Source organism: Bicyclus anynana, chromosome 8 (assembly GCF_947172395.1).
Source record: "Bicyclus anynana chromosome 8, ilBicAnyn1.1, whole genome shotgun sequence".
In the NCBI taxonomy this organism is placed as follows: domain Eukaryota; kingdom Metazoa; phylum Arthropoda; class Insecta; order Lepidoptera; family Nymphalidae; genus Bicyclus; species Bicyclus anynana.
This window is the reverse complement of record NC_069090.1, coordinates 1,844,761-1,857,452: the sequence shown is the minus strand read 5'-3', so window position 1 is coordinate 1,857,452 and position 12,692 is coordinate 1,844,761. Positions and strand designations below refer to the sequence as shown.

The 12,692-nt window shown below is 33.5% G+C and overlaps 1 protein-coding gene across 3 annotated transcripts in view; it reads right to left on the bottom strand.

Moving 5' to 3' along the window:
- Nucleotides 1-12,692, bottom strand: part of LOC112045115 (scavenger receptor class B member 1) — a 67,707-nt gene that overhangs the window by 38,498 nt on the left and 16,517 nt on the right. Inside the window, exon 1 of one of the 3 annotated variants that reach the window (XM_024081195.2) lies at nt 2,011-2,630. The exons of the other annotated variants lie outside the window; for them this stretch is intronic. Within the exon in view, the coding sequence (XP_023936963.1) occupies nt 2,011-2,275 (265 nt within the window). The 5' untranslated portion in view covers nt 2,276-2,630. Of the gene's footprint in view, nt 1-2,010; nt 2,631-12,692 lie in introns of those variants that run through there. 3 annotated transcript variants of the gene reach the window in all.

The window sequence follows — 12,692 nt, the reverse complement described above, 5'->3', positions numbered from 1 at the left end:
GATAATTATATACCTTTAGATATAAATTGCAATTATTAAGAGTAAAAAATAAATATGTTAGCAGATTATTTAATAAAACAGGTGTTTGACGTTGCCAAATGTTTGCGAAACTATTATTATGTAATATATTTTTATATAATATATGTATATATATTTTTCAAAAGAAAATATAACTAACCCAACTTATGAAAATTATTATATCTGTATGTATATATTATATATATTATACACTATATTCTATAACATGATAAATACGCATATTATATTTTTATATATCAAGCTGTATGTAATTTGGAACAGAAAATGTTAAAACTAAAACCTTTTTTATATACAATTTAAAAATCAAAACAATTTTTCCTGTAGTCAGATTTTTAACTTTTTAATCATAATATGTAATCATAACTAGTACAACATAACTAGTATAACTAGTACAATGTGTATTTCTAGAAATAGTTTCGATTTTGAAGTTTGATTATAAAATTCAAAGGCACCGACAAACAGGTAGATAATTTGGTAAATTGATTGTTGTGTTGATATAATTTAGCCCAGTTACAATTAATTGAATTTAAATGGAATTAAAATTGCCTATCCCATTAAAGTGCAATTATTATGATGGATTGTTTCCATTGTTTAACAGGTCATTATATTTTTATATTATGGATATTTTTATCTAATTTTATGTGGAACTTTGTAGTAAAAACGCTAATCTGTGAACGAAATAAATCGACAACATTTCTGATCATCGTTATCATATCAGCCTATGGCCTTCCACTGCTGGACTTCCATACAAATATTATAGATCCGAAAGTAAGTCTATCTGTCTGTCTTTTACCTTTTCACGGGAATTTTGTTATAATGGGACCTTGGAGCAAAGCATAGGGTACTTTTTGACCCTAAAATAAAATAATAGGTGTTAATAGTTTGTATGGTCCTTCATGTTTAGAGTTACAGGTTTGGAAATTTGTTCATAAGTTATAAAAAAACACGAAATATAATGTGTGAATTTTTAAAATTCAACCCCTAAAGTGGTGAAATAGGGGCTGAAAGTTTATATTGATTTTGTCCGGTAGTAGGTCTAAAACCACGGTTCTGTGAACGGAACGGAATTACTATGCCAGGACCTTATGGGTTCCGAAGTCCGCAAGGAACCCTTATAGTTCCGCCATGTCCATCTGTCTGTCTGTCAGTCCGCGGTTTAGCTCAAAGACTATTAGGACTACTAGTTTATTTTAATTATTGATGAACGAAGCAAATAGAAATCGAAACAGTGACCTGCCTGTTGTTAAAGAAACAGATAAAAGTCTTGTCAGACATTTTCATTCGGTTTTCTTTGGCCAGTTCGCATAATTTCCGCCATTGGAACATTATTAGAAATGTCTATAAATAGACGGAAAACTATTACCTACATTTTGGTTAGATTAGGTATTTTCAAAAAAAATTTTACTGCGGCTAGTTACCTCGATTAGTGACAGAAGGATGCCTGGCTGTATTCTTCACAGAAATGACAGAATTCTTGCCACTATTCCCAAAAAAATTAAATTACCTAATTTTTACCAATGATTCTATGTACTGAGTGTTCACAGATGTGAGAAACCAACCCAAAACCTGGTCTTATTATTATTTACTGTTACCCTACCAATAAAAGATATTGAGAGATCAACACAAAAATGAAATAAATTAATAGTCTGCTACAAATACGTGCTACAAATAATGCTTGATAAGTGATTTTAAATTCAAAATTAATCAAAACTAGCGAACGGGAATAAATATACGTATTTTGACTATGACACTTACAAATAACGTGGCTTTATATTGGTAAAATAATTTTCAAAATCGCTGCATTACATACAAAAATAACCCCTATATCTACAAAACTTTGCCTCTTTATAATATTAGTAATGGATGTAAATATTCAGTAGAAACATTTACAAGATATGTTATTCACACCATAAGTATGATACAAAATCAGTAAAAAACAAAATTATGTAGGTATGTTACAAAATTACTTACATTTAGGTTTCCGCGTAAGTTGTCCATGCCGCCTTTTTGAAAACAATCGATTAATAATCTGATCCTTCCTCTCACTAAACTCCAGATCATCATTAAATTTGTTATTTAGTCCTTCACATTCTGACAAATTCGCCTCAAAAGCTGATGTATCGATGTCCCTTCTTAATCGATTATTCGACAAATCCCGCAGTTCCTTATCATTCGGATTCACTGACGCATACTGTTTCCCCGTCACTCTGTTCCAAATTTGAACTAGTTCTTTCATTTTTATTAATTACAAAATTTAATACAACATAACACTACACCAAATGGTTTTATAAACACTTAAGAATTAAATGTTTACACTAAAGCACCAAAAATTAATTAATTACAGCACTATTAATAAAATAATACGCTGAAAAGTATCACTGTCAAATGTCAATGACCTGAAGGTAAAACAGTTTTCCAAATTCAAAATTCGTGCTTAAAGTTTGAAAGAATTATTCAACTCTCGTCATCAACAACAATTTCAAAAAAAGAATTGCTAATCTGTACTTATTTCAAATTTCCCGCGTTCGGAATCGTCATTACATGCCACAGATGAAATAATCGTATATTCCACCGTATGTCTGCATCGTACAGCTGCCGTAACATCAAGTAAGATAAAACCTCCTTTCGCTTATATTAAATCGACCAGTTGCAGGTGTGTGCGTGACATACGTCTAAACTAGTTTCGTGCAAAAATCGATTTTAACAGAACGGTCACTGTCAAGTTCTCCGGCACTGCGTCATAGATTAAAAGTAATTTTTTATTTGGATCTAAAAATTCCATAATGATCTGTGGTTTTTTGTAATGTATTTTTAGACAACATGTCTATATATAGAACTAATTATTGTCTACGGATCTAGTATTATCTATAATATAAGTAAATGAATGTTGTCCGTTACTCTAGCTATTATTTGAAATAGGTTTGACCAATTTACTTTCATTTAATTTAGGCTGGTTTTTAAACCAACGGATTTTCTTTTAGTAATTGAAAGCTACATTACCGGCGAGCAATATAGGCTACTATCCCCACAGGAATGTGAACTGTTAATTTTTTTTTATTTTTTAATTCTTTATTTTTAAGAGCTGGGATTTTCGGACTATATCACTCCGTAAGGCAGACATTTGTGACTTATTAATTAATTATATTTGATTAATTTAATTAAAGTACTGCAATAAGAGAGGTGGAGGCTGTAATAGTGCCTAGGCCCATCCACTGTCACAGGAGGCCAGGGCGCTGGTACTGCTTTACCAAAAATGTATTAAGAAAAAAAATATTATAGACTCAAAATTGAAGTCTGGGTCAAATCGATTTTATTTTCGACCAAGACCCATCTGCGAAGCCAAGGGCAAAATGTAGCTAGATAATAATTACTCTGTTGTTGTGAATGGAATTTTTTTGCAGGCTATAGCAATTAAATAGATATTATCAATGATTATTTTATACTATACATATGTTACGTGCGTACAAAATCACCTCAAAAAGTGATACGAATTTAGATATTCCACACACACAATTTTGTGTTTACTTAAATTTTATATATTTATGTTTATATAGTTTTTACACTTCCAAAACATACAACTCGACATTTCGTTGTTTAAATAAGCGACTAAATGAAATTAAGACAATTATGCACATTTGTCCGCTTCAGTTTTGATGCCCTATCTCTAGTACAAAATATCGTGGGGTATTATCCACATTTGTATTTTTGTTTTTTCTCAACATTCTTATTTTTAATAAAAAAAGCATTTTTAACGCTAACAGTCACCTAATGCTTAAGTGATTACTACTTAGAGGCTTGTATTTATTTTGTGATATCATAATGCAGGGTCATCTAATTGACATTGAAGCAACATGGTGGGTTTAAGTTCCAAATTCAATATCTTATATATAGGCTTGACCTGTGTAGTGGCCTCAAAAACAATCAAGCAAAATATTCTTTAAACTAAGTACTCTTTTTTTACGTTGTGAAAAGGAAGATAACGCAAAATGTTCATTATTGAAGGGTTTGCAAAAGAAAATATATTTTAATATAAATACTTTCAGAGGTTCATAGTGAAGCCTGATATTTCGCGAATTAATTGTATCAAAATCTCTAAAACAGATCGTTAATAAAAAAAGAAAACAAAAAAAATAACAGACTGTTTATGCATCAATCTTCAGAATATCCGATGGGGAAAATCCAAAACAAAAGAAATAATTTAAAAATGTATATCAGTAGGAAATACGTCATATCTATTACGATTGATCAAAGAATTTATCTCAACGTCACTAACCTGTGACACATTCATGAATAAAAGATGCTGTGCAAAGATTAGCGCGCATTACATTACAATTATCTGATGAGATATTTAAATAAGAATCCTCAATTATTTAAGAATTCCACAAGCATTACTGAAATCTATTATTAATCGACCCGCCAACCCGCATTGAAGCAGCGTGGTGGGCCATACTCCTAACTATATCTCATCTTCTATGAAGAGGGAGACCAGCTGACTTATTTCCTATTTTGGTATTTAATCAACCTATTAAAATAAACAACAAATCAATTGGCAAAATGTTATCTACACTACATATTATGATACAAAATACAAATGTCATCCGGTGCTTACTGGTGGATATCATATATTATGTAGATGACATGTTGTCAATTGATTTGTTGTTTATTTTAATAGCTTTATAAAAAAAAACCAAAATAGGTTAGCTGGCACTGTCGTCAACTGTTTAAATAGGCTGACAATGAATATTATTAATTAATGAAAACTTTACTTAAACATTATTGAGAGGATTCTTTTCCTGAAAACTTTACAGTAAATGTTTCTGGACACATGAATTTATGATAAAACTTTACAGTTAAAATATTTTACATAGAAATTATGAAGATACAATAAGTACTTATGAGTTTCGGATAATAATCTACATGTATACCTATTTGAAATAATAATATAATTAAGTCTAAGATACTCTCACGAAGTATGTACGTGATTTAATTTGTAATTGTTTAGGTATTATGCAACAAAATAATATTATTAATTTTCTAAGAAGTTTTGTTTTCCCGTACATTTTAATATTATGTTTTAATAACATGATTGACATTCCTTATAATTTAAAATGTGATTTTTACAATCTATATTTTTATTATTGGATAAACTTTTTAACGTTACACAAGGTGTTACGAGTATTTATATTTGTATATTGTGTCACAGTCTTAAAACTTGATTTATTAATTATTTTGCCATCGCATATAATAGGCTAATTTGAAATCAATCATTGATGGTCTTTTTTTGAAGTAGTCCATTGTTCCATGTTCCATTATGTTTCCAACAATATTATTTTAGAGATGACAAACAACACTCACGCGCGTAAAATAATGCGCGCCAAGCTTTGTCAACCCGTTTTCCTACAGTCATGAGTCGTAGTAAATACGTCACTTAATAAGAAAGGCGCGACATTGAAATTACACACCATTAAACCATTAATATAAGCCATAGAGACAATAAGTAGACATTGCCGTTGAGTCTATAATATGGGGGAAATACGTCTGCCATGGAAATCTTTTCACTATAACGTGAAGGACAGTGTCATAGTAATATTGATTTAAATAGCCGTTGAATTAATCTTGATGGAAGTAAAATATAGTTCTTTGCCTAACTAAAAAAAAAACAACCTTGCTGAGTTTCTAGTGGGCTCTTCTCGAACCAGCCCGTTTGGAACCTTCGTAACTTTAATTTTAAGTTATCGACTAATAATTATCACTATTAACTATTCATATATTACCTGACGTTACTAAAGTGCTTGTAGACTAAGCCTAATTGAAATAAATAATTTTGATTTGATTTGAATCTTCAATTTAAACATAAAACTTAAAATTTAATTATGAAGAAGTAGGTAGGTACCTACTTTACACATTGATAAATCCACTAGTTACCCATTCGAAAATAACTTAATTTTGAATTTTCGGATAACTATATTTAGATAAGTAGGTAAGTACTTGGATAAATACCTGGTCAGTCTGTTTAAAACAGTAAATGGAAAATTTTTAGGTGTTAACGCGAAGTTAATGTGGGAAAAGAAAAACCCAAACATGTAGGTACTTAGGTAACGGATACGACTCAGATTGTAAGTTATGACGTCGCAATATTATTTAGGACTCATTCAAATGTTTCCATGACATTACACTAATTGACGCGTCTTACATATTGTACTGAAAACAGCGAAAATATTGATATGCATATTATTATAGGACTCAAAGTGATTACAAATATAAGAAAACTAATGTCGAACAAAGGTTATGATTCACAACACTTGTCAGGACAACTTAATTAATAAATCAAACTGTAACCAAAATAAGAGCCTAGAATGGCAGAGAATGACCTTGAGTGGAGTCACGTACTTGTGAACGATGTATGTAGGGTTAAAGGATCCTTTGACTGATATCAAACACTCCCCTTTTCCACTCAAGTCACTCTCCCCGACTATCCCAAGTAACCCATAAAGAATTACACAACAAAAGATGTGGACGACTCGAACGCCACGAGCACACTGAAGGCAACACGAGATCGAGCGACGTCATATCCGTCACAGACTACCATTTCCAACACTAAACGGCGATAACAATATGTAGCAACGTATATGTACTGCAACGCACCTCAGTATCGTACCGTAACATTAACTAAGAACTATAATTTTTGGTAAATTTTGCCTTTGCTTCAATTTGTAAAATCCTACTTCCAACTAATATTATTAAACGCGATAGTTTGTATGGATGTTTGTTACTTTTTAACACTGCAACTACTCTGGATTAACACATCGGCTTGTTTTTATTCTGGAAAAATCCTTAGCTCCCGAGGGATTTGTGAGAAACTAAATTCCACGCGGACGAAGTCGCGGACGTCCGCTAGTTGTAAAATAAAGGCATGTAGTCACAATAGTATCCGGCATGTCTTACTGCAAAAAAGCGGTAGTCTTTAAAAAGAAATTGATTCACGCTCTCGCCGGGAAGCCCCGCACAAGGGGTATTCTTGTAAAGGTAACGTTAAGTGCTCTTTGTTATTCACCGACATGTACGTGAGTGGGAACCGATAAAAACTAGGTAGGTAAGGTAGGTAGTTTGTTTTAGATCTTCCACTTATAGGAGGCATCCGCGCGGATGCTTTATGGGTAACGAGGATAATGTTAATATACTTACCTGCACTCTACACCTACTCCTCAAAATTATATAAAATTCAATGTTTTAAAAAAAATTTAGAATTGAATTAACAAAGTTCAAATATACCTACCCTTTCAATAAAAAAAGAGTTATCAAAATCGGACAACTTTGTTAAAAGTTTTTAGTAAACTGTAAGTGGTCTCGGACAGTGGATATGACCTCTGCCTCCGATTCCGGAGGGTGTGGGTTCGAATCCGGTCCGGGGCATGAACCTCCAACTATTCAGTTGTGTGCATTTTAAGAAATTATATATCACGTGTCCATACGGTGAAGGAAAAACATCGCGAGGAAACCTGGATACCTGAGAATTTTCCTAATTCTCTGCGCGTGTGAAGTCTGCCAATCCGCATTAGGCCAGCCTGGTGGACTATTGGCCTAACCCCTCTCATTCTGAGAGGAGACTCGAGCTCAGCAGTGAGCCGAATATGGGTTGATAAAGACGAATATAAGAAAATAGTTATCTTGATAAATAATAATAATTAAATGCGCGCGAGTCTCCGGCGTCCACTATCTATCTAGACATTAAAAATCTTCCAAAAATATAACACTTAAAAGTTTTTCATTGGCAACTTAATTAACGTAGATAATAACATATTTATGCATGTAAGAACAATCTTAATTATAATATTTTTTACAGAAATAATTACCTACATATTATGTAAACTTGTTTCTTTAATATAATAACAAATTATTAACAATAATATTTATTATACTTTTATTATAAGTTTTGTTTCAGTGGTGATATTGCTCTGTAGCAATTTTTTTTATTATGGTACACCGGCGAACTATTTGAACAAAAAGAAGGACGAAAAAATGTTTTTTCTTTAAGAAACATGCTTTTATTAAACCAGTTACTTGACCCCTTATTGCATGAATTATGAAAGAGATGGAAATAAAATGATTATTTGACGAAAATAAATGTTATCAACAATAATTAGTCATAATTAGAAAAAAAATTATATGTTATTTAAGAAAATAGTATACGAAACCATGTATGGCTTCGTATGCAGTCTTGTCGAACAATATCTTTTCAAAAATGGCTTCGTATGCATTTAGTTCCAAATGAATTTAGGTATAATGTTTGGTTGCTATTCAGATTTGGAGTCTGAAGAATGATTGTCATCACTCAAAATGGCATCACCAGGAATAAAGATTTTATGCTTAGATGTTCCGTAAAAGCAAGAAGAATTTAAACGTATCTCTAAAGAAAATAAAGCTAGCTTGAATGCATACGAAGCCATATATGACCATTAAAAAAACGTGTTCTAAAAACTAAAGAAAACGGGAAAAAGTGAAAAAGCACATTCATTTCTTATTCATAAATATTAATAAAGCTCCTCTGAAAATTTTCAGATTATTAACTAACCGCTTTAATGTATTTTTTTCAATTATAAAATTAACAATTCTTGACGCCACTCGAACTTTTGACCACGCAGTACAAATACAGCAATAAATTGACAACTAACTTTTGACGTAGAATAACAAAAATACATATCATTACACGAAGAAATGAATAATTAGGATGAGAAGGTAGATTAATAAAAATCTGATTTTAATATTCAGAAAAAAATCCTAAATTATCGAAGCCATGTGTGGCTTCGTATGCGGTATGGGATTAACCAAATCCTTATTTTGCTTTATATTATAACCTCTATATACTTTTATACTGGGTTCCCAGGGCCGATCTTGTATTATCCGGTAGGCCCTCTTTAAAAATTTCTCCCCTTTAAATTTTTTTTGAAATTACACCTTTCGTTTCAGACATACCTTTTTAGCCAACCGACCGCAAAATAAAAACGAAAAAAAACTGTAAGAAGCTTGTTTTACAGCATTTCCAATTTCCCTTCAAACCATGCTCCTAACTCCTTAGTTGATTTATTATGCTAATAAGTAGCATGACTAAATATCTATACTAATATTATAAAGCTGAAGAGTTTGTTTAGTTTGTGTCTCAGGAACCACTGGTCCGATTTGAAAAATTCTTTCAGTGTTAGATAGCCCATTTATCAAGGAAGGCTATAGGCTATATATTATTCCTAAGAGAACGGGAACCACGCGGGTGAAACCGCGCGGCGTCAGCTAGTTAATGATAAACTATAATGACTGTTTCATAATGTAGTAAATCTGAGCATCACAGAGTGTCGCACTAGAATTTTAATTGGAGTTAAATCCATAGAGACATTGGTATTTGTAATATTGTTTATTAATTAATATTAAACTTATCTCTAAGTATTTTATAATAAATCTCCATGAAAAAAAAATCTTAAAGTATGTACACAGATGATATAACAACTTTTAATGCATTGAAGTTGATCGTGACCACACTCTTCCTAAGCTATCATTTTAATTTCAACTTTATTGTTATAACAATAAAGTTGGCAATGCGGATTTTTCGCAGCTGTATTGACCGTGTCAATGCTTCTACATGAATCGAGAATTTAATTTGACGCAACGGACAATAAACAAATGACTTCCACACACAGTCTGATTTGAAGCTAAGCTAAAGATATATACGCTAATAGCTGACGCCGCGCGGTTTCACTCGCGTGGTTCCCGTTCCCGTAGGAATACGGGAATAATATATAGCCTATAGCCTTTCTCGATAAATGGGCTATCTAACACTGAAAGAATTTTACAAATCGGACCAGTACTTCCTGAGATTAACGCGTTCAAACAAACAAACAAACAATCTCTTCAGATTTATAATATTAGTATAGATATTAACTATAGTCTGGCAAGTTCGTTGATGACACTCCCATGACATGCGGGCGACGGGGGGAAAGGCTGCGGGGGTGTGAAATCGTGCGTGCGGGGAAGTGAGGTGCATCAGTCGTGGATTTGTCATTCATCGCATACCTAAATAATTTACTTACTGATTTATTAGCTTAGCTTCATTTATGCGATACGGCGTAGGCCTTAATAGCATTAACACTTATGACTTGCACAAAAGCAATCATAACAATTCTGCTTATGTTTTTTTTTTAATTTAAATGCAACGTCAATACTAATTACGTACACTTAAACTTAGAATGATATGTCTGTAAAGTGTACATAAAAAGTATGCTGAAGAAGTTTCTGGTTTTACAACTCTTATATATATATATTTTTTTTATTTTATTCCTTGAGGGAGCCGTGATAGCCCAGTGGATATGACCTCTGCCTCCGATTCCGGAGGGTGTGGGTTCGAATCCGGTCGAAATTTTTCAGTTGTGTTCATTTTAAGAAATTAAATATCACGTGTCTCAATCGGTGAAGGAAAACATAGTGAGGAAACCTGCATACCAGAGAATCATCTTAATTCTCTGCGTGTGTGAAGTCTGCCAATCCGCATTGGGCCAGCGTGGTGGACTATTGGCCTAACCCCTCTCATTCTGAGAGGAGACTCGAGCTCAGCAGTGAGCCGAATATGGGTTGATGACGATTCCTTGAGGTCTTAAAAGTGTTATATATTATTCTTTGAGGAGCGCCTGAAATTACAGGCATATTAAAGTAAGCCCTCATTCGCACGAGAGTTTATTAACGGACGTTAAAAAAACGTTCAAATAAAACAGTTGCATTATAATTATTGTCAAATGAAACACTTAAAACAGTTTAAAGTTTTTTAAATTTTTTTAAGCAATTTTTCATTGCTTATTTCCACATTTTAACATCTAGCCGTCCTATTCCAGGGCCTACTGAGCCATAAGGTAAATCCGCCACTGGGTCCAACGTAGCATATTGTAGGGCGTAGTGCCTTAAAAGCCTGTAATTTTTAACCAACTTCAAAAAGGAGGACCAGTTCCATGCGTATGTTTTTTTATTAATGTTTCTTACCTCATAACTTCGTCATTTCTTAACCGATTTTGAAAATTCTTTTTTCGTTTGAAAAAGTAAGTATGGTTGTTCCACATTGGTCCCATTTAATTTTCTTGTAGCTGAGTGTGGTGGCTTGGCACCGCCTTTAAAGTGATTATATTGACAACCAAACCAGTAACTTTTTTGCTGGTGGGAGGCTTTGGCAGTGGCTAGACTACCACCCTACCGACAATTTTCTTTTTTTTTTTATTCTTTACAAGTTAGCCCTTGACTACAATCTCATCTGATGGTAAGTGATGATGCAGTCTAAGATGGAAGCGGGCTAACCTGTCAAGGAGGAGGATGAATATCCACACCCCTTTCGGTTCCTATACGGCATCATACCGGAACGCTAAATCACTTGGCATTACGTCTTTGCCGATAGGGTGGTAACTAGCCACGGCCAAAGCCTCCCACCAGCCAGACCTGGACAAATTAAGAAAATCTCAATCTGCCCAGCCGGGGATCGAACCCAGGACCTCCGTCTTGTAAATCCACCGCGCATACCACTGCGCCACGAAGGCCGTAACTCATCCTCCTCCTAACAAGTTAGCCCGCTTCCATCTTAGATTACATCATCACTTACCATCAGGTGAGATTGTAGTCAAGGACTAACTTGGAAAGAATAAAAATAAAATAGTCACACCGGAACAAAGTGATGCTTGGCGGCAGACAACGTGGCTTTACTTCCCCAGACGAGCTGAAAGAGGTCAACTACTTTTAAGTAAGTAGGTACTTACTACTTTTTTAGCGAACTTCATTAGTATCATATTTGAAAGCAATTGACATTGCAATTTAACACGGAAGTACTATAAACTGAATTCCGTATGAGTTAATGAACTTTTAATAACTCTTTTACGTCATAGTACTGGAACGGTATCCCGCTAGATTGGTACTTCGTCCGACGTCGTTGGATGAAAAAAAAATTTTTTTTTCGTCGTTATCAACCCATATGCTGAGCTCGAGTCTCCTCTCAGAATGAGAGGGGTTAGGCCAATAGTCCACCACGCTGGCCCAATGCGAATTGGCAGACTTCACACACGCAGAGAATTAAGAAATTTTCTGGTGTGCAGGTTTCCTCACTTGTGTGAAGTTTTACTTCACCGTTTGAGACACGTGATATTAAATTTCTTAAAATGCACACAACTGAAAAGTTGGAGGTGCATGCCCCGGACCGGATTCGAACCCACACCCTCCGGAATCGGAGGCAGAGGTCATATCCACTGGGCTATCACGATTCTACGGTAAAAAGTCATATGTATACGGGTCAGATAAAAACTTTTTGTAGAAGCTTAAGAATAACTCAAAATATTATCTTTATTAATTAAGAACACTCTTGTTCATTTTAAATCGTCATGGTACTGATTTAACAATTGTTTTTTTTGTTGTACATATGCAAACTTAGAATTAAAGTTACGAGGGTTGCTTAAAGTTTTGTACCGTTTAATTTTAATCGTTTAATCAATAAGCTTGCCTTTTAAAAAAGCCCTAAACTTATTGAAAAACATACTCGTGGTTAACATACAAAAGAAGGCAAGAATCTATACTAATATAATAAAGCTGAAGAGTTTGTTTGTTTGTTTGTTTGATTGATCGAACGCGCTAATCTCTGG